Source organism: Penicillium canescens (genome assembly GCF_028828765.1).
Source record: "Penicillium canescens strain IBT 15451 chromosome Unknown utg000008l_segment0_segment0, whole genome shotgun sequence".
In the NCBI taxonomy this organism is placed as follows: domain Eukaryota; kingdom Fungi; phylum Ascomycota; class Eurotiomycetes; order Eurotiales; family Aspergillaceae; genus Penicillium; species Penicillium canescens.
The window spans coordinates 1,965,592-1,989,534 of NW_026703970.1; the positions used below are offsets into that span (position 1 = coordinate 1,965,592).

The following is a 23,943-nucleotide window of genomic DNA, read 5'->3' on the forward strand; positions in this document are numbered from 1 at the left end:
AACATTCAAGTTCGGGGTATAGTGAACAGATGTGGTGGCAGCGCCGGGCTGTGCAGTGTATTTTGCATTGATGATCAAGGCTTCGCCAAATTACATATTGAAAGGTGGCTTCTGATACGGGTCAGGAAATCATAAATGAGACTATCTGGTGAGATCTGCTTCTTTTGATTTGCCCTATATCCGGTAAACGAGCGGCGCACGCAGGTAGGTGGTGCAACCCCAAACACGATTATAAGTACATGCATGGTAAATTTCGGTCTTGTTTGATATTTAGAATTGATCCAAAAGGAAAAAAGCATTAGACCGCAAAGCAAGTTCTCAGCGGTGTGGTCACCATATATATATTCTGAAGCAAAAGGTTGAAAAATATAGTGTATCTTATTAAAAAAAACCAATATACTCCGTAGGAATGTTTATTTCACATATAAATACTGTATTGCAAAAAGAAATAGTGTCAAAGAGATTTAGTTATAAGAAGTAAGACCACTAGCTTTCATATCTAGTATGGCCCTTGCAATTCCAACGTTCATTAAATGGATTTTGGCTTATGGTACCAAATAGTAGATAGAACTTTCACCAATTCGGGGGTATGGCGCAATTGGCAGCGCGTGTGACTCCAGTTCACAAGGTTATCTGATCGAGACGGGTTACCCTCAAATTTCTTTTTGGTATTTTCTTTTGCCCCCAATAATGCATATTCACGTGACACTTCATTTATCCTCATCCACATCATAGACTTCCTAATTTTTTTGTATAAATATGGAACCTGAACATATAAACTTGAATTTGACATCTTCTCGGATATATATTAAGTTAGTTGCCAATAAAAATGAAGTGATGCTTCTGATCATTGCCCACTCATTTGGCATTGCGTGATGAGGTCAAAACTGGCCACGCTTACCAACCAATTGGGGGTGTGGCGCAATTGGCAGCGCGTGTGACTCCAGTTCACAAGGTTATCTGATCGAGACGGGTCACCCTCAATTTCTTTTTTGTTTTCTATTTTTTTTTATCTTGCGTATCTGATACATGAGTCGAGGGCTATCTTTATGTCTCGAGACTTGAGTTTTTTATTTCCCGGCTGCTTAACAGGATCCAAAGACTAAAACCATATCCGAGCAACAAAGTCAATTCTATACACGGCATATTTACAGCCCAAGGCAAATTCCCTGTAAACCCGTCTTTAATTTGACGGTAAATCCCAGAGAACTAATGTTAACATCTATTTATTCTTCCCAGACCATTTGAAACACTTCTGGCACAATAATGATCCCGGAAGAGTAGAAGTAGATAGAATGGTGTGCTATTGCTAGCTGGTATTTTGCCTGAGAAGATAGAAATATTGATTATCCTATAGAGGGACAAAGGCCCACCCGCATCGTTACTGCACAATGTAGAGGACGGACGATCTCCCCGTCAATGGACTGTCAATTAGCCCTAACTATGACTTTAATCATCATAGCCTAGCTATTTACATTTCTCAAGTGCGTAATCCCGGTCATGATAGCCTTGAGATTCTCCCTATTTTTTTTGTGGAAGCCCGAGAGAGGAACACACCCTGTTCGGGTTGTTAATATGGATTTGGTAACCAATCGACGGTTGGAAGTTGGGATCCTTGCCAGCCAAAGAAGTAGCTAACGGGTCCTTTCGGCGGAAGACAAGCTTGATTTGGTTCCGTGTTAAGTTAAAAAGGGGTGAAAAGAAACACACCATACCAATATCTACTCTCTTACACTTATATTGTGCCGGGGGTAGAAGACCTAACTACTTCCAAAGGAAAAATTTAACCTAACCCCCAGCTTGAACTTTAAGCAAACTTCTCTATTCCTATTTACAGTAAATTGTCACCTATGCAGATATATTACTCAATCGCGATAATATCAACCTCCGCATCAACACCTAAGGGTAATCTAGAAACCTTAAACGTAGTCCGCGGCGGCGCATGAGGCATAAGTGGGTTATAGACAGGATTAAACCTCGGGTCAACCGAGAGATCCTTGAGGTATACCTATACATAACATCGAACGATTATATATGAGCGGTCACACTCGCGTGAAGAAAAGAAAAGAAAAGAGATAAATATAAGCTGTTATCCTCACCACTTGACTCATATCAGGACCGGCAGCTTCCAAGATTGCTTGATATTCTTAAAGACGAGGGCTGTTTTCTCTTCAATTATTCCGACGTGTAATTTGCCCTTGTTATCAGCGGGGATTTGGCCCGCTACGTAGATTGGTACTTGGGACTGGGGTATGGTGAGTCAGTCAGTCCCAATTTAATCTGGAAGTTTAACATGGGATAGCTTGGTTATGTTTAGGGCACATACGTAGTGACCCAAAGCTGGAAAGGTATTAACAGGTAGGTAATATGACATTAACATACGGTGCTATACTCACGAGGGCAGCCATATAGAGTAGGAGACGGAGATGAGTTCCCTGTTCCTGCATGTAGCGCTAGGAGGCATTTTGAATGATATGTGTAGGGAATAGAGACAATTGATCGAAGACATTGAGCAATTTGGCTTATATTTACTCCTGAGGTGTAGATTCCACGGCTGGGGTATCTGCATCGATATTATGTGAATCGGAATAGCAGGAAGTTTCCCGCTTCCCCAAGCTATCTTCTTATGTCCAGTTTGTCTAAAAATTTAAAGGGCTTCACTGTTGTCGTATGACTGTCTCAGACTGAAATGAAGGCTGATATTAAAGAGTAAATAATTAAATAGCGCTATACGCCTAGTGCCATCCATTGAGCTCTGTTCACATCTCGGACCAGCCATATAGTCCCGATTTCATAGAACAGTCGGAACTTCTCACATCTAGCGCTCTGCACTAGTAGTGATGAATAGAATAACCCCAGACTAAACAAAGGCATAAAAAATCCCACAATCTCCCTTAATCCAAAGCATCCGACTCCGGCGGACCCTTATAAGCTAAAAAAGAAGTCAGCACAAACCCCCAACCACACTAGAAAGGAAAGAAGAAAGAAGAAAGACTTACACTTCCTAGCATAAAGAAGATACCAAACCCCAGAAATAGCCATAAAGCCCACAAAAACAACCGAAGCATAATTCATCGAAACAGCCGTAACCGGCAACGCAGTCGGCATACTAAAAAGAACCAACTCAAACGCAATCCAAGCAAGCGCAAGCACATTTACAAAAGTCCCCACAATCCGCCCACACCTCCAAGGCGCCTTACTAACCTCTTCACGCCCATGCCAAAGACTCAAAAAGATAGGAATGGCATACGCTGCCGCGAGAGCAATAACGCCCACAGACACGAATGCCGTAAACGCACTCGTGCTCCCTAGGTTGATTAACCCCAGTAACATCTGGATACCCGTTAACAGGACGAGCGACCACACCGGCACGCCTAGTTTCGGGTTAACGTATGCCCATATTTTGGCGAGGGGGACTGCGTCGTCGCGTGCCACGGCCCAGGTTGAGCGTGATGCGGCTACTGTTATGCTTATTGAGCAAAAGAGGGTTATCACCAGCACGAGGAAGACCAGCGCCAGGCCGCCGCCTGGACTGCCCATTACTGTGTGCAGAATATAGGGCAGGGCTTGGCCGCCCGGAGCGGAGATTATGTCTTCTAGTGGGGGCAGGGTCGCGCAGAGGGGGAGGATGAAGAAGAGGCCTGCCGTTCCGCCGACTGGGACGCTGAGGGCGATTGCGCGGGGGACTTTTATTGCTGGTTTGTTGCATTCTTCCGCCATGGAGGAGATCATCCCTATTGCCGAGAAGGTGTAGGCTGCTGGGAGGAGGCCGATGAAGAAGGTGAAGTCGCCCCAGCCCGCGAAGGATTTGTCGTAGTGGGATAGTGTGTAGCTTGCGGAGTGGCGGCCGGACGAGGCTTTGACTGAGACGGCGATTAGGATTACTAGGATTGTTATGGCTGTCCAGGTTGCGCAGGCTATGTCAACTTGTGGGAGGTATTTGTTGGCGAAGACGCATATTATTAGAGAGCCCAGACAGACGGCGTAGAAGATTAGGAGGAGTTGCCAGCTGTTTGCTGACCACGTTGGGTGGTACATTGATATTGTGGCTGAGAGTAGGGACGCGAAGCCGAAGTTGACGGAGAGTGTTATGGTCCAGTTGCCGATTAGCCAGATCCAGGCGTTTATGAAGGAGATTGTCGTCTTATTGCCACGAGATATCTGGAAGGTCCAGTAGTAGGGTCCTGCGGAGGTTGGGTAGCGTGATGCGAGCTCTGCTAGGGAGAGGGCGACGCATTGGTCTAAGAGGCAGACGACTATCCAACCTACAAAGATTGAGAGTGGACCGCCTCCATAGATGGCGGAGAGGAGGGGGAGCCTTCGCCATAGGGGATTGCGGCTATGGCGAGGGTTTGGAAGAGGAGGGTTAACACTGAGCGGTTGCGCTGTAGTTCAGGTTTGTAGCCCAGACGGTCGAGTTCGAGGTTCTCCGGGAGGGAGGTTATAGTGCCATTTTCTCGATCTGGATGGGCATCGACTGAGGGTGCTTTTTCAAGCATGGTGTAGGAGAGAAGTAGATTGAGCTTGATAGTATCCGCTATAAGCTGGAAGTTGTCAGCTATAGCTGGAAAAGACAAGGCAAAGCATACCCCGGACAGATGGGCGATATTATACTAACTACAACACAAACTTTCCCAATCTGCGGAGAAAGCGCCAATGGATGTATCTGGGTTGTACAAGCGACGCCACCAGTAGATACGAGCTCAGGTTGAGGGGTTATCGCATGTTGGAGTGATCAAGGGGACAAGGATCATGTCTACTGATTGGGAATTAAGTGGCTGGAGCTACATTCTTATGAAAGGTGAGGTCTTATCAGGGTTTGCACCTGCAGGTAACTAGTCATATCTTCTATTGTTAGCTGCACGCCAGACGTAGGTCAGATAGTAATATTGACCCACATCTTTCAGCGTGGCTATCTCAATAAAATAGTCAGACACTCGGTAGAAGAATAGTCAAAGCTATCAAGCTCAGAGATAAGAGACGCCACGTCTAACCCCAAACAGCAACTAAATCCCTGCGAGGGGAAACTCCGCATTTGATCTACAAGCTTGGCCTTGATATAATATAAAAGATCATTGGATTATATGAACTGATTGAATATCGGGTATGGGGTAATCTGATATCCAAAACATAAAGAGGTATCAAAGAAGGAATCCTAATTATACCGAAACTTTCGAACAAACATTATAGACAGAGAATATTACTGAGCCGTAGATGGGCGGCCCTGGTGCGACCTGCGCGAATGCAAGCTGAGACGGAGTGGCCTTGTGGGGGTCCCTCGGTTGCCATCAGGGGAGGGACTGTAGATAGGTTAGTTGGATATTCCATGGAATGATGAAGTCATCGGATGGGAGGGGGAAACGAACTGCTGAATCCATAGCCCTCGGTGGCAGCGCTACGATCATGAGGGTCGATTTCCACGCGAACGGCAACGTCGAGGCCTCCGTACATGCCGCTGTCACTGCTGATCCCGTCGGCCGCGCGATGAGTTGTACCGGCACCGACCTCACCCTTGTGCAAGGGTGCGTGGCCGTTTTTAGGAAGATGGTCCAGCGCGGCCGTTTCCAAGGGGGTCTCGCCGTTGGAGGCCGGGGCAACGACCTCGGTGAGTGTGGCGTAGTTACGCGACGGCATGGTGACCTTGTTCCAAGTGGCGCTCTTCTCCTGACCACCGGGTTGCTTGTCGAAGAAAGGCATAAGGGTTTCGTCACAATCGTGGTCCAGGCGGTGGATCTTGTTGCGGCGGGCGAGGAGATTAGCGACGGCCTTGGGAGGGGGCTTGTTGGTGATGGCGCTGCTGACAATGTTGACAATGAAGCGGTGATCGTTCTCGCCGGCCAGATTGAGCTTCGGGTTGGAGTAGAAGCGGCCGATTGCAGCAAGGTGGACATCTCCACTGAGGATGGTGACACGCATGGAGTGGGAGCGGGCCAGCTCCTGCAGACGGTGAACGAGAATCTTGCGCTCACGCTTGTGCTGGCGGGCTGTGTAGTGGTCGTCCAGATCGTCGAGCAAGTCGACTTGGCCATCGAACTCGTTGAAGAGACCACCGGCCACACCGAAGCGCTTGTTCAGAAGACGAATTGGAGCAATGATCGGAGATGTGAGGATGTTCTCCAGCCATGCAAGGCGTGGGTAGGCAACCGGAACGCCCAGCAACACAACCAAATGCTTGATGTCGCCATCGGCTGCCACAATCTCTCGCTGCAGGCGATCGAAGATCAGGTCGTATGTGTCGTCGTAGTTGACCTGGTGGCGGGTACGCTCTGTGCGGGCGTCCAGACCCATGAAGGCAATTCGCTTACCGAAACGCATGTACAAATTCCTGCTGCGCTCCTCCACATATGGACCTGGTCGCTTGCCGATAATCCAGCTGTCGTCCTCGGTCTGATTCTCCAGCACGTAGGTGTTCTCCACCTGTCGCGGGTCAACACCGGAGGTTCCATTGACAGCATGCATAGTCTGCGGGGAGTCGGTGGTGAAAGTAGACTTGGGAGGAGCCATGTGGTGCTGGAACAAACAGTAGTACTTGAATGCGACACCGCCAATACCGCGGAAAATGGCACACTTCATGAAATGATCGGTGTAAGAACCGAAGCCATCAATAATGTCATGATCGTCCCAGATGTTGACCTGCGGAATCTGACCATTGGCAGTACGGAAGGGCTCGGTGTTGTACCAGCGGACATAGTTGGCATAGTAGTAGTCATCGCAGGCAGCGCGCATCTGATTATCGAAGTCGTGGGTGCGTCTCTTGTGCGGGTTATGAATGGCAGTCCAGGCCTTGAGAGGTCCATCCACACGGATACCGTCATTGTAGATCTGGTCACCACCGCCAACCATGACGTGGAAAGGTTTCTCGCCGTGCACGCGCATCACATCGTTCCACAGGTTCGGACCCACCCAGGCGTTCATGTCGGTGCCGACAGAGAAGCCATTGCACGAGTGGAACATGATACGCATCGACTGCTCTTCAGCTGGGATGACAAAGTTCCACGATTTCTTGACTTGGTCTCCGGACTCGTTGTACAGACCGGGAATGTCATACGTCCAGCGCGCCTCGAAGGTCTCGACCGGCACAGCCAGCGAGAATCGCCAGAAGGCCTTCTCGGGGTCTTCGTAAAGCTTGAGACCTTCAATTGTCTGGCTCTTTTGTTCGATGTCGCCTTCGGTCTGCACTCCATCGCCCACAGGGCCCACTTGGCGCAGGCGCAACTGTGGCTGCTCCTGAATTGGCTTTGTGACAATCAAAACACTGCCATGCCAGACAGTCGCGGAATCGTAGTGCATGTTCTTCAGGTTGAGGAGGGGGCCAGAGATGAGTCCGAAGCGGTCATTGGCGCCTCGCGTCACCTGTTCGGTCTCGCCATTTTGCAAGGTCCCTGCAATCCATTCGTGGTCAGTTTGCGCGACTCTCATTCATAGAGTTGGGATAATCGCATACCGTTAATGGGCTGCGCAACAGGTTCAGCCATGATCGGATCAATTGAAGCGATTCAAAAAGAAACCGTGTGGAAAGAAGAGCCGTGGACTGAGTCGCACGGGGGTTATAACACAATTGCGCGAGACGGGAACTCCGAAATGCCAGGGAGGTGGGGGGAGCAGGGAGCAAATTAGGCAGACTCGAATTCTCCCAACCATAGGGCTACAGGGCTGACAGAGGAAAAAGGAAAGCAAGCGAGATTGGAAGCGCAGATCAGGCCCGGTACTTTCGGGGGCTTGCTTGCTTGCGGCAGCTTGGGTACTTTGCAAACAGCTCATGACGCTGCCAAGACTTTCTGGGCCAGAACTTGACCAATAGGGGCTTAGATGATGAGACGAGCCCCAGTTGAGCCACGTAGCGCCACATAACACGGGTTTGTCGCGGGTTTGATTGGGTCAGAAAAGTGGCGGTGCAACTAGCTTGATCGATCGAGGTGGGGAGTTTCTCCTGCTTCGGTCACCGATCAGCGTCTGATCACCAGATATATCCATATGCATGGCGTCTGGAAGGAGTGTACTTCTTCTGTTGTACAAGAATCCTCCGTTCGCTTTGACCCCTTGCAACCTCGGTCCCCCTCTTTTTCTAGGATCTACAGATCTGCATTGCTTACATTCGCCTTGACCGATGATTGAATTCCTATAGATAGCCAGAAAGCGGTCAAGTTAAATAGTTAATCGTCATATATGGACACTAGTTACTCATTGAACCAAGGGTCATGCGAAACTTCTGTCGTAGATGCTCGTGCACACGGCGCAAAGTATAAAAGCTTCCCAATAGCTTGCCCCAGCCTAGTTATATACTCTGGAGTCACATTCTGTTCTTGCTCACCGTCAAAGTATACTTCTTCCAACCATTCCTGCAAGCCATACCCGGGGTGCGGGGGAGCGGCGGGTTTCTGGCGTTTCGCTGTCTTTCTCTTTCATTGTGTCCCAACTATTATGCCATCTAGCAGGTAGGATGTCGCTTGCCATCTCTTGCATTTGACGGACAAGAACCGGGTGCGTTATCATAAATGTGTCAAAAGGTGGCTGGCCGGTAAAAAGGTCGAAGAGCTTTTTATACCTGTAAAAGTGTGGATTTTCAAGGTACTGATTATCTCCACTTACCATACGACCCATGCTCCACAAATCGACTCGGTAGTCAACGTGGTCCTGAAATATAACCTCAGGCGCTCGGTGAGGTAAAGGAGTATGTAATTTCTTCGGTGCTGCGGCGTATAAAAAAGATTCTCTAAAGTCGATTATCTTAATCGACTGGGTTGGTTTCCAACCCCGGTATGAAGAGACCGAACAATATATTCAGTTAAGGTAGGTCCCAAGGCTTTCCCATCCCTTCTTCGGACATTGCCGATTTCGGGAGTTCCGAGCATATCAATGAAGCCCTTCTCAGACAACTCAGTCATTTGAGGAACGGTAAAGGCTAAGTTGCGGGTATGTAGATCTGGATCACATCATGTATCAGAATTCTCCAACGTATTCTCGGGATATAAAGATGACTTACCTCCATGGCTTTAGCGAGTCTTCCAGGGAGCCTCCCGCTAGAAAGTGTGTATTAATTGTATCAGGGATGTTAGGCCCAAGAAGTCCATAGACAAGACATTTATGTTCTCCATTCGGGCCCTGTATATCGAAGGAATCAAGCATGTGAACCGCATACTGCAAGCGGGGGTGACAAGATCTCATGATCTTCATCGTTTGAAGCTCTCGTATCTCCCTATCTCTTTCAGCCACGCAGATTTTGATAGCAACATAAACCATATCTCTATAGACATTAGTATTAGCATGAGATACCCTCACCAATGGAGTTTTATACAATCTTTGATCTCTTGCTCCCCAAACGGTCGAGTAACCTCCCCATCCTAGTTTATGGAGCACCTTGTATCTTCCAGATTTCAGGTGGTCTCCCAACTTGATGGGACGATACCCTCCTGGCTTTATATTGATGTAGTGGTTTCGCGTCAACAGGAGATATATGAAAGGACTGGTTCATGTTCCTGTGAGAGGGATGGGGTTAACATGGACTTGGAGATGGTACAAAGCCGCAAAGCCCTCGACGCGGCAATAGGCCTTGATAGTATCAAGGAAATCGCGATCGGAGACAAAGATAATGTTGATGCGGATTATCTTGAATGTGATGCGCCCAAGAATCGATGTCAACACAAATAGTAGCTGACCACATGATCCATAGAATCCCTTAGACTATTTCGGATCGCTGCAACAAACCTCAAGCTTGGTGCAAGGTTTCTGGTATTAATTTGAGGATCACAAGAGGGAGGCTCCTCGATATGCTGTTGATGAGAAAATTACATACAGATCACCATTTCGTGTGCGGTTCTGGCGCATCTCGGAGGATAATATCAGTCCCCTGCCTGCCTCTGCACCACGTGTTAAGATTTTAAATACTACATGACCAAGCATACTGTTCTGTTTAGTATTTTGGGTAACGTTATCAGCGGCGACAGGGTGGCCTACTTGAGATCTCGAGCCAGCCACACCGATGTGAATTCATATCTGAGCGTACCGACAACTTGGAAGCGACTACTTAGCTTTTCGCCGATATTTAGGGGATAGTAGACTCCTGGAGAAAAGCCTGGGAGTCGCTCTTCTTCAATCTACTCGTCGGCTGGGATGATATCGAAGCCTTCTTTCGGGAAGGAAAGGATAGGCCGAGGTTGTTTCCCGACAAGTTTTTTGCCCTGGAGGCAGGGGAGGGGCCAATTCGATCTATATCACTAGCCTTTTTGAAATGTTTTCAGAATCGCAGTTATATATGCCACGTGCTGAAACTAAAGGTCTTATGTAGTGGATCCTAGGAAGATTAAATCGTTGTTCTCCAATATGTATAGAGGAGCCTTAGCTTCTCAGGATGTCCGGGTAAGAAGGCTCGTAAAAACGGAATCAACAAAGAAAGCATTGGGCGTCTAAGCTGTGAATTTGATTGGTGAATTCATTTGTTTGCTCTCCTGATTCTTGATCCGGGCCTCGACTGATAGCTCTAGGAGTCATATTGTACAAGTTCGAGATATAAATGAAGTAAGGAAAACAAACGGAAAGAGGCTTCATACAGTATGATAAACACTCAAACCCAGGTAAATCCCCACATAACACACAAAAAGCCACAACCCTCACTCCCGATCAGCAAGGATCCCCTCCTCATTCTCACTCCCTCCCCTCCTCCGCCTCGGAACACCCTCGTTCATAACATTAGTCGGCCTAGGCACAGAAACCGACAAAGAAGCATCACTCGGCCTACGCCGCCTCACAAGCTGATACCCCCTATCCAATTCAATCTCCACAGCTTCCCTCACCTTCAATGCACTAATAGCAGGCCAAACACCCCTCTCACCCTTAAGTGTCCACTCAGCGACTCTCTCACGCGTAGGACTCTGGAATAACTTGCTCAGATCCCAGAAACATAAATCCGGGACGAGAGTCAGGTTCGGTCCTGGGATTGTTTCGTCGATGAGGAGTCTGCTCACGGATGCGGGTAAAAAGCCTAGGTAGTCCAGTTGGCGGAGTCGGTGGCGAAGTTCAACGATTATTAGGCGCATTGCTGAGCGGGAGAGGTTGTTCCAGCCTGTTTGGCGGCGATCCAGGAGGTTGAGTTCTGAGCGGAGGAATGGGACTAGGTAAGGCCGTGCTTGGGAGACGATGAAGTGGTTTACATTGAAGAGTTCTGAGATTCGGGATAGTGGTGATTCGCCTTCGTTGTAGTGGACGTGTCGCCAGGGTCGGAATATTGCGTCTTGCGTGTGTGGCCACGGTGTTATTGCGCCTGTTTCGTCTTTGCAGTAGATTGTTACTGGTGAGTAGAGTGCTGTCGATGAGGAGGCGTTGGAGGCTACAGCAGCGGACCAGATGAGCTGGATGGATGTTAGCAGACTTTATTTGAGCTGGGGCTGGGGCGTTTGAGGCTTACCACATTCGGCGCAGTCAAATAATTCAGCAAATTGGGCGTGCCATTCTTCCCCGTCGTCGCAACAGTGATGTTGAGAATCCGCTTGGATCTCGCATACGCTTCTTCAAACGTAAGATCACCAACGTTGGCACGAACACACTCCTCCAAAACCCCAACATCAAACAAATATCCCTTCTGCACAAGCCGCTTCATCCGCCGATAAAACGTCCCAAACCAACTCTGCCCATCAACAGAGCCATCACCCCCAAGCGCCTTCTTCCGCCGCTCAAACGCAGACAGATCAATACCCGCACCATCAAGTAACGGAAGCAACTCATCCTCTGAATGAATGCCCACGAGAGCAGCAATCATCGCACCCGCCGCCGTACCGGTGATGATCCGCGGCAAAAGACCCTGCAAATGCAACGCCTTCACAACGCCCAGATGGCACAGCCCGAACGCCGAACCACCCTGTAATAGAAGCGTCGTCCGCCCAAAGGCCTGCCGCGTATCATGCAGCAATTCCAGCTTCGCTTGGGAAGTAAAACCGCCTGGATGAATAGGTGCCGGCTGCACAGATGCCACATACTGGATTGACAGCGCGACCTGAGTAATGTAATCGTCGATTAGGAGCTTTGTGCCTGCGTAGGCGTGCGTGAAGAGCTTTGTTGAGGTTATGTTTCCTAGGTTGCGCAGTAGACCTGAGCGCAGGAGGTTTACTAGGGTTGGGATGTCTTCGGACTCGCGCGCGCCCATGAGTGATTCTAGTCGGCCTAGGATGAGTCTGTAGTCGTAGTGCCGACTAACTGGGTTTTGGCGCCTGGGTATGGGTTAGCTAGGGGTCAAGAACTAGTGAGATGAGTGGATAAATACCAGAGATCTTTACTTAGGAGCTCATCGAGCTCGAACGCGGCTTCTTCCCATTCTTCATAGCTCTGCGCGTTGGCGAGCGTATGGAAGAGCCGATCTCGGGGTGATTTTGAATGTAGCCATGACAGTAGTTTCTAGTAAACATTGATTAGTCGATAGCTCAAGTGAAACCACATCAAATCCATTCATCGGGTCTCAGTATGTCGGGTCTTCTCTGTTCGACGCCTTCGGCTTCAAGTTGAACCCCACATACAAGCTCTAGCACCCTGGGCTATGCCTTAGGAGGAACACTCACATCTTTCCAGAACTGCGTGACATCCAGTAACATACTGAAGACTGCGCTGAGGATGCTCCACAGCCCTAACCACCAGGAGCCCATTTCTGAGAAGAATGGGGTGTTCGGGTGATGGCGACGGTCGCTTTCACATGCTAACGTCACGCGCTATTCAGTCGGACTTCAGCGTATATTATGAGATCATTCAATGTGTTCGACAATAAAACGAGTAGACAGGGATACTGCAATTGATTGTGTCTGGATGTACAGTCGAATGTAGGAGGAAAGTTGAACGAAGTCCGCGAGCTCAGACCCCGAGTCCAAATTCCCTGGATCTTCAACCTCTACGTCTGTTACTGGAACAACATTGAAGTATAATCGAATTGCCTCGGGCGCACATTTCTACATGCCACATACAAGCCATGAACGCGTTAGGGAATAGTGAATTTCAAAAGGGTCGTTTTGTTTTTGACATTTCGCTTTGCTTCCCTATATGCAAGTAGGCGAAATTAAAGAAACCTCTCCCAGACACCCGATACATCCCAAGCGTCACATTTACTCCTCAATGATGTTGCCCCGCTCCGACACGTACAGACCGTCCAAGAACTAGAGGGAGTTAGTAAACGTCTGGTAGACTGGTAGACTGGATAGGATAGCAGTGTGTAAACTCACCTTACGGATATCCTTGTTTCGGACACGGCAGATCTGCTGAATGTCGGCGGCGCTCTGGGAGACACCCTCCAGAGAGTTACCCTCGAGGACGAGCTCGTCCTTCACGTTGGCGGAAGGAGCGATATCGACACCGGGCTGGGCAGTCACGCGGCGGACGTACTTCTCACCCAAGAAGTTACTGTATAAAAAGTCAGTCATAGTCCATCACTTGTATTCCTGGACTCCAGAAATATTCTTCAGATGGTGATCTCATACCGGATCTCAATCTCGGCGCGGCCAGTCTCGTGGTTGGGCTCGATGTTGACGTTGATGGGGAAATGGGCGTAGACGTAGCGCATCTTGTAGCGGAAGCCACGGGTGACACCGATCATCAGGTTGTTGATGATGGTACGGACGGTGCGGAGGGTGGCAACGCCCTTACGGGCACCGTGGTGCAGCTCGATCGAGATAACGTCCTTCTCGGGGCGGCCGAAGGTGACGGCAATGTGGGAGAGGTCCTTGACGAGCTTGCCGCGGGGACCCTCGACGGTCACGATGCGGGAACGAATGTGAACCTTCACTGTTAAGGGAGAAAAAACATTAAATTAGTCGTCTGCTTGTGAAGAGAAATTCACAAATTCCTGGCGGAGCGAGTCGCCGGTCCACACAATTCTCCTTCCATGTCGATGTTGAATTCTGTCGTAGTTTCGTGAGGGTGTATATTTTTTTCGTTGTCGAATATCGAGTGTTTGCGGATCCAGTGATTGTGTGCGACCGGCTTCTCCCTCCAATCCTCCAAATTCGCAAAAAGAAAGTCGCTCACCATTGTCCAGAATGGGCAGCCGTTCCTCGGAGTGAATGTACCGCATCTTGGTGACTGTTGGTGTTGGCCGAGGGGGTGTAGATTGTCGATGTCGGGGAGGTTCAAAATTCGGATTGGACTTGGTGGTGGAGCGAAATTGGGCAGTCACGGGATTGTGCGTCGCTTAGGGCCACATCGGGGCTAGCGGCATTAGGGTTCCTTATCAGCTTATCGAGGGGTTAAGTACTTGTACTTCTTCAGTATGGGCGGTGTGGCTGTAGACCAGGTACCGCTACAACAGGGTTATTCACCCGATTTATCTCTCCAAGGCTCTTCGATATGACTATGTACAATACAGTGCATTTTAAATTCTTGCAACGCCAACCAGATCCATACCACCGGGGCACCCATTAAGAATTAAGTACTAATGTCACAGTGAATCGTCCACCTTGTGTGTGACATCCACGATCCATTTCCCGCCTAGTTGTCGCAGCTTCGATGCCAGCTCGTTGCGTTGATCCAGTTCAGCAATATCATCTCCACCTCCGATACTCTGTCCGCTCACGAGAACATTGGGGACTGTGCGACGCCCGGTATTCTGGGCGAGCAGGGCCTGCAGATATGGCCCGAGTGGGTGCTGGTCCAATTCGACCACGAACGGTTGCGGTTGGATAGAGTAGTGGTCGAGCAGGATGGTCTTGGCTCTCTTACTGTAGGGGCAGTAGGATTTGGAGAAGACAATGACTGCAGGGCCGTTAGTCTGGGCTACACTGGTATCAGGAGTGGAAGTGAAGACATACCTGGAGCGCGCTTGAGAATCGCATTCAACTCCGTCTTCGCCTCCTGTTCCTTCTTCGCCTTCTCCGCCCGTTCTCTCTCTTCTTTCTCCTCTTCCTCACTCTTAATGTTGGAGCTTGAATCAACCTCTGCGGGTGTATCTGTATCCGTATTCGCCTTGTTCTTGGGTACGGTCATCTTCGTCCGTCCCGCGATGGGGATCTCCTCCACATCCTCGTTCCCTGCAGCAGGTGGTATAGCGGGTTTCTCGGCATCCGCGCTATGCACCTTGACTGCTGCTGCACCATCCTGTCCTGGCGGATGCATAGCATTCTGGATCTTCTCTTGTGTCTTGGCGTGCTTGGCTGCCTCTTTCGCTTTCATGGCGTCAAGAGTTGAGCGGTAGAACTTTTGGTTTTGGATTTTGCTTGCTTCGCCCTACATAGTGAATTGTATTAGCTACTTGAAAAGTAAAGTGCCTAAATAATAGCAGTGAAAGGTGAAGGGCGAACACGTACAGAGTAGTAAAAGGTCAAGAAAAGCAATGCGACGACCCCAATGACAAGGAGCCGCATGCGCCGTTGAGAAGGCATTTTGAAAGATTGCTTCGCTATTAATCGAAAGCTATGTCCAAGATTGTTTGACAGTTCCGAGCGTTCGACCATCAAAACTGGTCAATCCACACGCGACCAGAACGCGACGAGTACAGCCAAGAGATCCGCCTCCGGGCCTGAGTTGGTTTAATTTTTGGCGCGGGACATCCGAGCTGCTAAGATATCTGAGTAAGGCGGCAATACTCCTTTGTGAATGAAACCAAAGCTCAAACAAGTCAGGAGAAGTGGGGTTCTCAAGGGGCCAAGGTCATCCCTGATTGCGGGAGGCGGCTCAATGCTTGGCGGAGTAAGCTATGGACGTCACGGGATGTACTTATGTCTACACTGAAGAGGATGAATACAAACATGATGATCAATATTGATTAGTTCGATACATGACGGGGTATTATGCTAAATAACTGGTGTTCTTTTGTTCGAAACCCATGTCGCAGCACATCATGACAGGGCATTATTCGACTTCGCACTATTAGGTTTATATATGATAGGGGTAAGATATAGTGTGAAAGATGTGAGTCAAACAGAGAGCCGCAAGCCTGTTGCGGCCTAAACTGTGTCGAAAGGATGGTGATTAAGAAATGTTGAGCCACCCGGGCTTGTGTGGCGCAATGTCAAAGATGGGATAAACCATCAAGAGAGACATTAGGTTTGGATCGAGAGTCCAGGTCGTGCAGCGTGATTGGCAGTTGCCCGGCGTTTGCCTTGGACAAGGATTGTCCAGTCTTCCCATTCTTTGGCAATTTCGGTCAAGACACTGCCCATGACGCTGGCAGACGCCATGAGGCCGTGCCCTTCACCTTCAAGAATTCTGACCTCGCATCGGCGCATTGTCTTGCCCAGCCACTGGACATTGTCAACTGGCACGCGGGGATCTTTCCTGCCATGGTGGATCACCACAGATCGCGTAATGTCCACGTAGCGGAACCCAATGTCCTGGCGACGCTCCAGGCAGATCAACAAATCAACCGCCGGGTTGGCATTGGTGGTGGCCAGCTCCCAGATTTTATATGTGAGACGGGTGTCATAGTCTCGCTGCCGCTCGTGCTCATCTTCTGGAGACTTGGCGCGAGACCCGAGAGTCGTATCACTCTTACGGTAAGAAGCAGTGGTTGCAGAGGATGGTTTGATGGTCGGAGCTATGTCCACCCGTTGAGACTGTGAGTCAGTCTCACTCGAGGGGATTGTTGGGACTGCAAATGCAGTATTTGCATTGGATGTCTCTTTGGCAGCCTTGCGCTTGGATCGCTTTGGTGATTTGGGCACACTTCTGGTGATGCTGGCACTAGTGGCACTCATGAAGCTTGAGTTAGCCACTTTGAGAAGGGAAGTTGGAAGAGCACGGAGAATCTTTTGGGCATAAGGAATAGCGTTGGTGGGCGCAGGATCTTTCTGAGAACCAATGGTAGATAGCTGAGATGGAGGGATCCACGGGGCTAAGAGATGGATGCGGCCACGAATGTGCTGTGGGATTCGAAGAGCCGTTGCAAGGGCATAGATTGCACCGGCTGAGTGTGCAAGGATAGAGAACTTGGTGACTCGGAGGTAATTGCAAACAATAGCAACATCGTCTGGCCAGCTGAGAGGGGTGCTCGGTTCGTCTGCCTGGTGTGATCCGCTCTCGCCAACGCCAGGGCGATCCAAAGTCACCAGTCGGAGATTGAGCGTTCGAGCTAATTCGTCGTAAAATGCCATAAGGTACCGAGTAAGTCCCATTCCGACGCAGCAAAGCACAACATGACCCTTGGGATCGCCGACTTCAGAGAATGCAATGCTGCGACCAGTAGTCGGGTGCACAACTCTCTGGGTCAGCTTGGGGGAGAAGATATAGTCATCCACAGCAAGATCAATTGAGTCTGCACTGGATGGACGCTCCGTGCTGTACGAAGGACGCCCATTCGACAGATGACCGGATGGGGTGCGGCGGTGTGATGGTGCTATTGGCTCAAGTGATTGTCTGTATCTAGCTCTCTCGGAGTCGGTCCTTTCCATGGATGATTTAGAGACAGAGTGTGGTAAGTTGACCGGTTTTGACGCCAGGGGTGCGCCTGGTCTGCTCGAGGTGCGGCTTTTGCCTGTCATGACCGATGGCGACGGGGCACTGTCGTTGAAGACAGAATTATTACCGCCTTTGAGGGGGATATGATTGACATCGTGGCCTAGCACGCGTGATGCTTTGGAGGTCTTCGGCTTTGGCTTCTTTGGAGATGGCTTGGGTGACTGCCCAGGGCTATTATCCGCTTCCAGCTCCGATTTGATCTTCTGTTGCTGGTCTTTCAATTGTTGGATCCGTCGAGTTACCTGTTCTGCATCGTTGCTCGTTCCTGGCAGGCCGTTATCAATGCCAGAATCCTTGCTGGCAGTAGAAGAATATCGACTGTGACGGGCTGACCGGCGTGTCTTCGAGCCTGAAGACTGGCTGTGGCGATGTCGTATAGAGGAATCGCGGGTAGGAATAATCCTACCACTCCCAATGCCGCCAGGGTTTCCAGCATCCGGAGTACTCTGGAAAGTCTGGTAATCTTTGGTTGGAGGAGTACTGGCCAATTTTTCTTCAAATGGCTCTTCTTGGAGATCCGCCGGACGGGCCTCTTCGGTCACTTCCGCCATGGAATGCAATGAGCGCAGGCTCGCTCGGCTACGTGGAATGTTATGTCGTAGAATCTCGTTATGACTGGTCGTCCTCCGCAGGCGCTCGACTTGTGGGTCTTTGTCGCTTGAGAATTCTCGGGAAGATGATTTCTTCAATAACCCAAATGATCCTTTCAAACTTCTTGTCCGGCCCGCGGAGCTATTTGAAGCAATGCTGGGGGCAGTTGACACGCGGGGACCAGGCTCTGCACTGATTGTTCCAAATGACGAAGCCTCCGGAGCAGCTACAGATGTATACGAGTCTCTCGATGCCGGGCGAATGGAATTCGAGTCGGCGGGTTTGAAGGATTTGAATCTTGGAGATCGCGGAGACTTGGGAATCTTGGGCGACGGAGGCGCTCTGGCCATACGTATGACAGGCGACGAGGCAGCATCATCGGGGTGCAAGAATGGGCTTTGAGGGCGCTCAGGTGACTCAACAGTAGGCTTGTAGGCACCGTAGCTCATTCCAAATCCATGTTGTTCCGAAGGGGGAATAGAGTAAACAGGCGCTGTGTGAGGTACTTCCGGTAATCCAGGATCGGAGTCGGTGTCGATCTTCGGCACGGTATCGAAATGAGAGTTTAAAGGCACGGAGATCGTAGAAAGGGACGAAATGAGGGAGGAAATGATTTCGGGGGATGTTGGATCGGCATTCCCATTGCGCGAAGGTAGTGACTTGCGACGGCGGCGACGGCTTAGCAGCGCCGACTCTGCTTGCACGGGGGCCGGGGCGTTCTCATTTAGACGCATGGCGTCCAATAGTCAAGGGGTGTAACCGTCCAGGCCAAACCTCAAGGATCAAGCGGAAAGGGAGCGCGCATGATCTATTGCAGATGTGGATGTTTGATAAGGGTTTCTGACCCTTGCGAACCCCTTACAGAAGTGATTTGAGTCGCAGGAAACCTAAAGTTGACCAAAAGAAGGTTACAGGTAATATGTCGAAGAAAAGAAAAGGAAAGGGAAAAAGAGCGACTCAGCCGGTGATCGAGGGGCTGAAGGGGAAAAGAGAAGCCATGGAGTTTTCCTATAGGGAGATCATTAGCGTATGCGCGCCATCCCCACCGTGGGATCTTAATTTCCCGGAGAGTTCGCGTTTCCATGTCAATTGACCCATGGATCGTGTGTTTTAGTCCACTTTGTGCCGCCAATTCGGAGTAGTAGATATGTGTGAGTTTGGCCTCATATCATATATCCATAGATTGGTCTATCAACTTCACTCTATATGCATATAGTAATATATTACTGAGATATGTTAGGATCTAAGTATTTGAGAAATCCCCACGTGGAGCTCGTGTCCAAAATTCCTGAGGGTTTGACGTGTTCATGCTGGAAGACCCCTTTAATAGTTTCTTTCTAATCACTATACGGGTCGTGTGCCGAGAGATCGACATTTCCTCATATTGGAGCACGCTAACTTTTGAAAAAAGAGTTAGACCAGTTTTGCCAAGGTGTGCACAAACATTGTCCGAAGCTTTTGCAGAATATTCCCACAATGTCGATTGTTGAGACCAATATATATACATGTAGTTGCAGATACATAGATTGCAGAGGAGGTATGGGTGTATGGGACTCTATAGATGATATTCAGATATCAGTAGTCCGACAAAAGAAAGAGAGCCGGTAGGCCGTTCAGGTATGACAGGTAGTCCTACCATATACACTTGTCAAAATAGGTTGGGTCTACAAGTTACTCTGAACAACTTGGACGCTGCATGAACAATGCAGGTGATCTCCGATCGGAGTAAACACTTGACCGCCCACTACGGCAGTATCTCCCCATTGTCAACTTGCTACCCAAACATCGCGATTTACTCAACATACCTAGGCCTTGCTCTCATTGCGGCCTTGATCTTTGAACCCCCTCTCTGGAGTCTAATATCCACGCTAGACATGCGGTGACCGCCCCGCGAAACAGCCATTGCCCGCAATGGACGCCTACCCCGAAGACTACGTCAACCACAATCTGCCTTTTGTCCTGCTTTCAGGGCTAGAGGCTGACACCGAAGATGCATCGGAGACATCATCGAGCTATCCTCTGTTGTTGGAGAAGGGAACACATATCTTCTCCGACTTCCCACCGTTGAGCGGGGCTGTTGCGGAGGAGCTGCGGAGCTTACTCCTGGAGGAAGATTGCTCTCAGATGCCATGGAAATCCAGGGTCAACTTGAGCGGGAATACAACTACCTCGAATATTGGTTATCGAGTCAAGAGCTCTGGCCGGGTAGGTTTCGAGTCACTAGCCCCAAACTCCTTGATTTTACGACGGTACTGCGGACTTTTCCTGACACCTATGTAGTCATGCAGACTACCTCCACGAAAAGCAGACCCTCCTATCCCCTCACCACCAGCTAGTCCGAACGTAGACAAAAACAATGACTCGGATTCTGGCCCACAATTTGTCCTTCACTCCCCGATATCACCTCTGTCGCCGGGTTCTCCCACGTTCCCAGATGGCTTGCTTACTCCATTATGGGTGACAAAACACCAGGGCCTAGTTCCTGCTGCAGTGATCAATTTCTTTCCTTTATCATTGGATCCGAACATGAACTCTTTACGCGATAATCAGCTCAAGATCGAGATCAACAGCCTGAAGAAAGACTGGCAATCCTCCGGTTATAAGACGCGATTTGTGGTAATCCTGATATCAGAAGATGGAGAAGAGGGTGGTTACGAGGGTGAAATCGATGATCGTATTGCAGGGATTCGGCGGGCAACAAATCTTGACCCTAGGTCGATCCTTGTGATTCCACCAGATGCAACCACCTCAGAACTACATGATTTTGTGAAATCCCTTTTCTCTCTTTTGCAGCCATCGGTCGTTGAATATTATCGCGATCTATCCAAACATGCTAGGCGCAAGCGGAACAGAGGCACTATTCCTCCTCCAACAGCACCACCGACAAGTGGCACTTCCCAGACCTTGTCATCTCAAGGCTGGAATGTGCGATATGAGTTCAAACTTGGAATTTTTGCCGAATTCCGCCAAGAAATGGATGCAGCTTGTCGTAATTACGAGAGTGCCTACGACACCCTGTTTGGGGAGGAGGTGTTTGAAATTATTGCAGGATGGAATCCTCGATTCAATGATGCTCGCCTCTTGGCCGATGCTCTTGCAATCCGAATCATTCGCTGCCTGCTGTGGACCAGTCAGACAACTGCTGCAGTCCGATTCTGGGTTGACCACAGGATCCGTGTGAAAGACATTGTCAACCGCAGAGGCAAGGGGAGCAAGAACTATGGATGGGAGGCCTGGGAGGCACGCTGGTCGATGGTGATGGCACAACTCATCCGCCGTGCGGAGATTTCGTCCATCTCTAGTGAGATTTCTCCTGAACATCCCGGAGAACTGTATACATTACCCGAGAAATCAATTCCAACCGGGGAACGAGTTACTCCTTGGGAAAACATGCACCATGAGGGCTATTGGCTCCACCGCTCAGCAAAGCATACAATGGTTCGACGATCACTTGCCCAAGAAATCCCTTCCGAGGATCGGCTATCTCCTGGGCTGTCACCCGCCTCCCAACTCGCCAACAAGTCCTATCTATACGATACATATCTTGTCCCTGAGACTCACCTTGAAGCACCGCAAGAAGGACGAACTGGCTTCGACCATTCTGCACTAATACTGAGCACGTTGAAAGCCGCACTTGAGGAATTCTCAAAACGCCATCAAACGCGGAAGGTTGAGAGTCTAAGCCTTGAGGCTGCCGAGGAATACATGCGGATTGGCTCATGGTCTGAAGCACATGCTATTCTTCAACCCCTGTGGTCGACTCTCAGCTGGCGCCGCTCTGGATGGTGGCATCTGATGGTCAATTTTGGATGGGCACTCAGAGAGTGTGCCCTAAGAGTGCAGGATAGTGAAACAGTATTGCGAGTGGACTGGGAGCTGCTCAACAAGAGTGAGTTGTTTGCAATTACCGTTAAAGATTCGATGCTAACATCGAGGTAGCTTTCCAACCGAGACCTGCTTGGCATTATGATATCCACAGGAGCCTCGAAAGTCTCCCCTCAGAGAAACCAAAACCATCCCTTGTACTTCGTGCAGAGGATGTCATGACAAGCTGTATGTTGTTAAGCCCGGAATGCAAGGGTTATATGCTGACCACCCTTTTTAGTGACTGCTTCGTTGGTTTTTGAGAAATCTGATGGCAATGTTGGCGAGCCTTTACAGGCTCAACTTGCAATTAAATATTATGCCCACGAGTCATCTGCCCCGATCCGTCTATCAGAGATCAAACTGGTCTTCGAAGGATGTCTTCGTCCAATAAAGATTCAATCAGACCAGAACCAAAATGCTGACACGACAACCCCGTCATCCATCGCATCTCTTCCGCTGCGTGAGCCGAGTAACCTGTCAGACACTACGATCCTATCTCCGACTGGTGGGTTGCCGACGTTGGTTGGTATAGCAGACCTGACTCTTGGGCCTTCCCAAACAAAGATCTTCAACCTCACCTGCATTCCTCGCGAAGCCGGTGAAGCCAGGGTCGCTTCAATTACCATGTCGATCGAAGAGGAGAAATTCGATCTTGCATATGCAATTACAGACCAAAACCAGCACGAGTCCTGGTGGTGGCAGCAAACCGGGAAGGGCGTGACACGCCGCAGAGTGGGTAAGGATCGGGATACTGGCAGGTGCAAGGTCATGCCTAAGCCACCAAAGATCCGCCTCACAACTCCTAATCTGAAGGAAACCTATTACACCAATGAACGGGTGGCACTTCAGATTGGTATACACAATGAAGAGGAAGAAGCGGCCGATGTGTCGGCTGAGATCAGACTCTTGGGTAGCCCCGAATCTACTACACAGATTCTGTGGCTCGATGGCGTCAGCAACCCTGAACCTCTCGACTCGGGCGGCAGCACCCCCATAGAAGGACCATCTCATTTCCTCAAGCGGTCAGTGGGGGTTGTGGAGCGCTCCTCTGATAAGAACCTTACAATTGTGCTGGCCGACACTCATGACGCTACGAATTTCACATTGGAGATTTCAGCTGTTTATCATTTGGTGTCTGATATTCAGACGCCAATAATGAAGAACATTACCGTGGAGCTATCATTCATTCGACCGTTCGAAGCAAACTATGAATACATGCCTCGCGTTCATCCTCAACCATGGCCCAACTTCTTCGCTGTTGGCGACGACCTGCTTAAGAATAACGCTGCATCAACCCCCGGAGGATTGCTGCAGAAGTGGTGTCTCAATTCCAAGGTTGTATCGTTTGCATTGGAACCACTCGTAATCGAGAAGATGTCTCTACTTCTTCTCGAGGTTAACGGAGGAGCTGTTTGCAAGGTTGACCCGGAAGAGCTTGTCAGCCCGACAGCGCCTTACCTTGGACCCGAAGAACTACGAGAATCAAACTTCTGCCTCGATGTTCAGAAACTCATCCTCGGAGATCGTCGACCTACCGCGCTCAACTGCGCATTGGAAATTAGTTGGCGCCGGCAATCATCCGAGTCTGCAGCTTCACCTGACGTGGAGAAAGCAGCCACAACCTCTGTTCTTGACATCCCCCGATTTGTCGTCCCGATGGGAGAGCCTCGAGTGCTTGCGTCGGCTACTCCATCAAGCAGTATGTCCGGGCTGATTCATCTGGAATACACCCTTGAGAACCCATCCGCCCATTTCCTCACCTTCAATTTGGTGATGGAAGCCAGCGAGCATTTTGCCTTTAGCGGACCGAAGACCATGGTTGTCCAGCTCATGCCGTTGAGTCGTCACACAGTGCGATTCAATCTGTTTGCTGCCAAACGTGGCTTATGGATTCAACCGCAATTGGTGGTTATTGATACCTACTTCAACAAAACGCTTCGGGTCCTTCCAACAGGGGACATGCGGTCTGACAAGAAAGGTGTCTTGGTATGGGTTGACGCGGATGACTGAACAATAATACTGCGATATTTCTTATAAGCTGTAGATGAATGGAACTCATTGCGA

The 23,943-nt window shown here is 49.6% G+C and overlaps 9 protein-coding genes across 9 annotated transcripts; 1 reads left to right on the top strand and 8 right to left on the bottom strand.

The window, feature by feature from the left end:
- Positions 1-2,894: 2,894 nt before the first annotated feature.
- N7446_011610 (putative amino acid permease) lies at positions 2,895-4,499 on the bottom strand (the record flags this gene model as incomplete). The annotated part of the gene is made up of 3 exons (XM_058520352.1): positions 2,895-2,932; positions 3,000-4,009; positions 4,270-4,499. 3 exons carry the CDS (start codon positions 4,497-4,499, stop codon positions 2,895-2,897), a joined length of 1,278 nt encoding a protein of 425 aa, XP_058367876.1.
- A 685-nt stretch (positions 4,500-5,184) lies between these two features.
- N7446_011611 (uncharacterized protein) lies at positions 5,185-7,475 on the bottom strand (the record flags this gene model as incomplete). The annotated part of the gene is made up of 3 exons (XM_058520353.1): positions 5,185-5,300; positions 5,367-7,382; positions 7,445-7,475. The coding sequence occupies 3 exons, from the start codon at positions 7,473-7,475 to the stop codon at positions 5,185-5,187; spliced, it is 2,163 nt and encodes a 720-aa protein (XP_058367877.1).
- Positions 7,476-8,177: 702 nt separating this feature from the next.
- Positions 8,178-8,885, bottom strand: N7446_011612 (uncharacterized protein; the record flags this gene model as incomplete). Its single annotated transcript, XM_058520354.1, is given in 4 exon segments — positions 8,178-8,339; positions 8,353-8,535; positions 8,590-8,736; positions 8,754-8,885. The coding sequence occupies 4 exon segments, from the start codon at positions 8,883-8,885 to the stop codon at positions 8,178-8,180; spliced, it is 624 nt and encodes a 207-aa protein (XP_058367878.1).
- Positions 8,886-8,902: 17 nt separating this feature from the next.
- On the bottom strand, positions 8,903-9,408 carry N7446_011613 (protein kinase; the record flags this gene model as incomplete). The annotated part of the gene is made up of 2 exons (XM_058520355.1): positions 8,903-8,960; positions 8,984-9,408. Coding segments are annotated over 2 exons (483 nt in total), but the record flags the coding sequence as incomplete, so codon positions are not given.
- A 1,002-nt stretch (positions 9,409-10,410) lies between these two features.
- N7446_011614 (triacylglycerol lipase family protein) lies at positions 10,411-12,775 on the bottom strand. The gene is made up of 4 exons (XM_058520356.1): positions 12,546-12,775; positions 12,254-12,384; positions 11,402-12,200; positions 10,411-11,345 (listed from the first exon to the last, which is right to left on the bottom strand). Exons 1-4 carry the CDS (start codon positions 12,627-12,629, stop codon positions 10,608-10,610), a joined length of 1,752 nt encoding a protein of 583 aa, XP_058367880.1. The 5' UTR covers positions 12,630-12,775; the 3' UTR covers positions 10,411-10,607.
- A 304-nt stretch (positions 12,776-13,079) lies between these two features.
- On the bottom strand, positions 13,080-14,044 carry N7446_011615 (60S ribosomal protein uL6; the record flags this gene model as incomplete). Its single annotated transcript, XM_058520357.1, has 4 exons — positions 13,080-13,130; positions 13,197-13,374; positions 13,452-13,755; positions 13,999-14,044. 4 exons carry the CDS (start codon positions 14,042-14,044, stop codon positions 13,080-13,082), a joined length of 579 nt encoding a protein of 192 aa, XP_058367881.1.
- Positions 14,045-14,407: 363 nt separating this feature from the next.
- On the bottom strand, positions 14,408-15,347 carry N7446_011616 (glutaredoxin; the record flags this gene model as incomplete). The annotated part of the gene is made up of 3 exons (XM_058520358.1): positions 14,408-14,721; positions 14,778-15,192; positions 15,273-15,347. 3 exons carry the CDS (start codon positions 15,345-15,347, stop codon positions 14,408-14,410), a joined length of 804 nt encoding a protein of 267 aa, XP_058367882.1.
- Positions 15,348-16,007: 660 nt separating this feature from the next.
- N7446_011617 (alpha/beta fold hydrolase) lies at positions 16,008-18,746 on the bottom strand (the record flags this gene model as incomplete). Its single annotated transcript, XM_058520359.1, has 1 exon — positions 16,008-18,746. One exon carries the CDS (start codon positions 18,744-18,746, stop codon positions 16,008-16,010), a length of 2,739 nt encoding a protein of 912 aa, XP_058367883.1.
- A 1,177-nt stretch (positions 18,747-19,923) lies between these two features.
- On the top strand, positions 19,924-23,889 carry N7446_011618 (uncharacterized protein; the record flags this gene model as incomplete). Its single annotated transcript, XM_058520360.1, has 4 exons — positions 19,924-20,217; positions 20,293-21,901; positions 21,952-22,065; positions 22,118-23,889. The coding sequence occupies 4 exons, from the start codon at positions 19,924-19,926 to the stop codon at positions 23,887-23,889; spliced, it is 3,789 nt and encodes a 1,262-aa protein (XP_058367884.1).
- Positions 23,890-23,943: the final 54 nt, after the last annotated feature.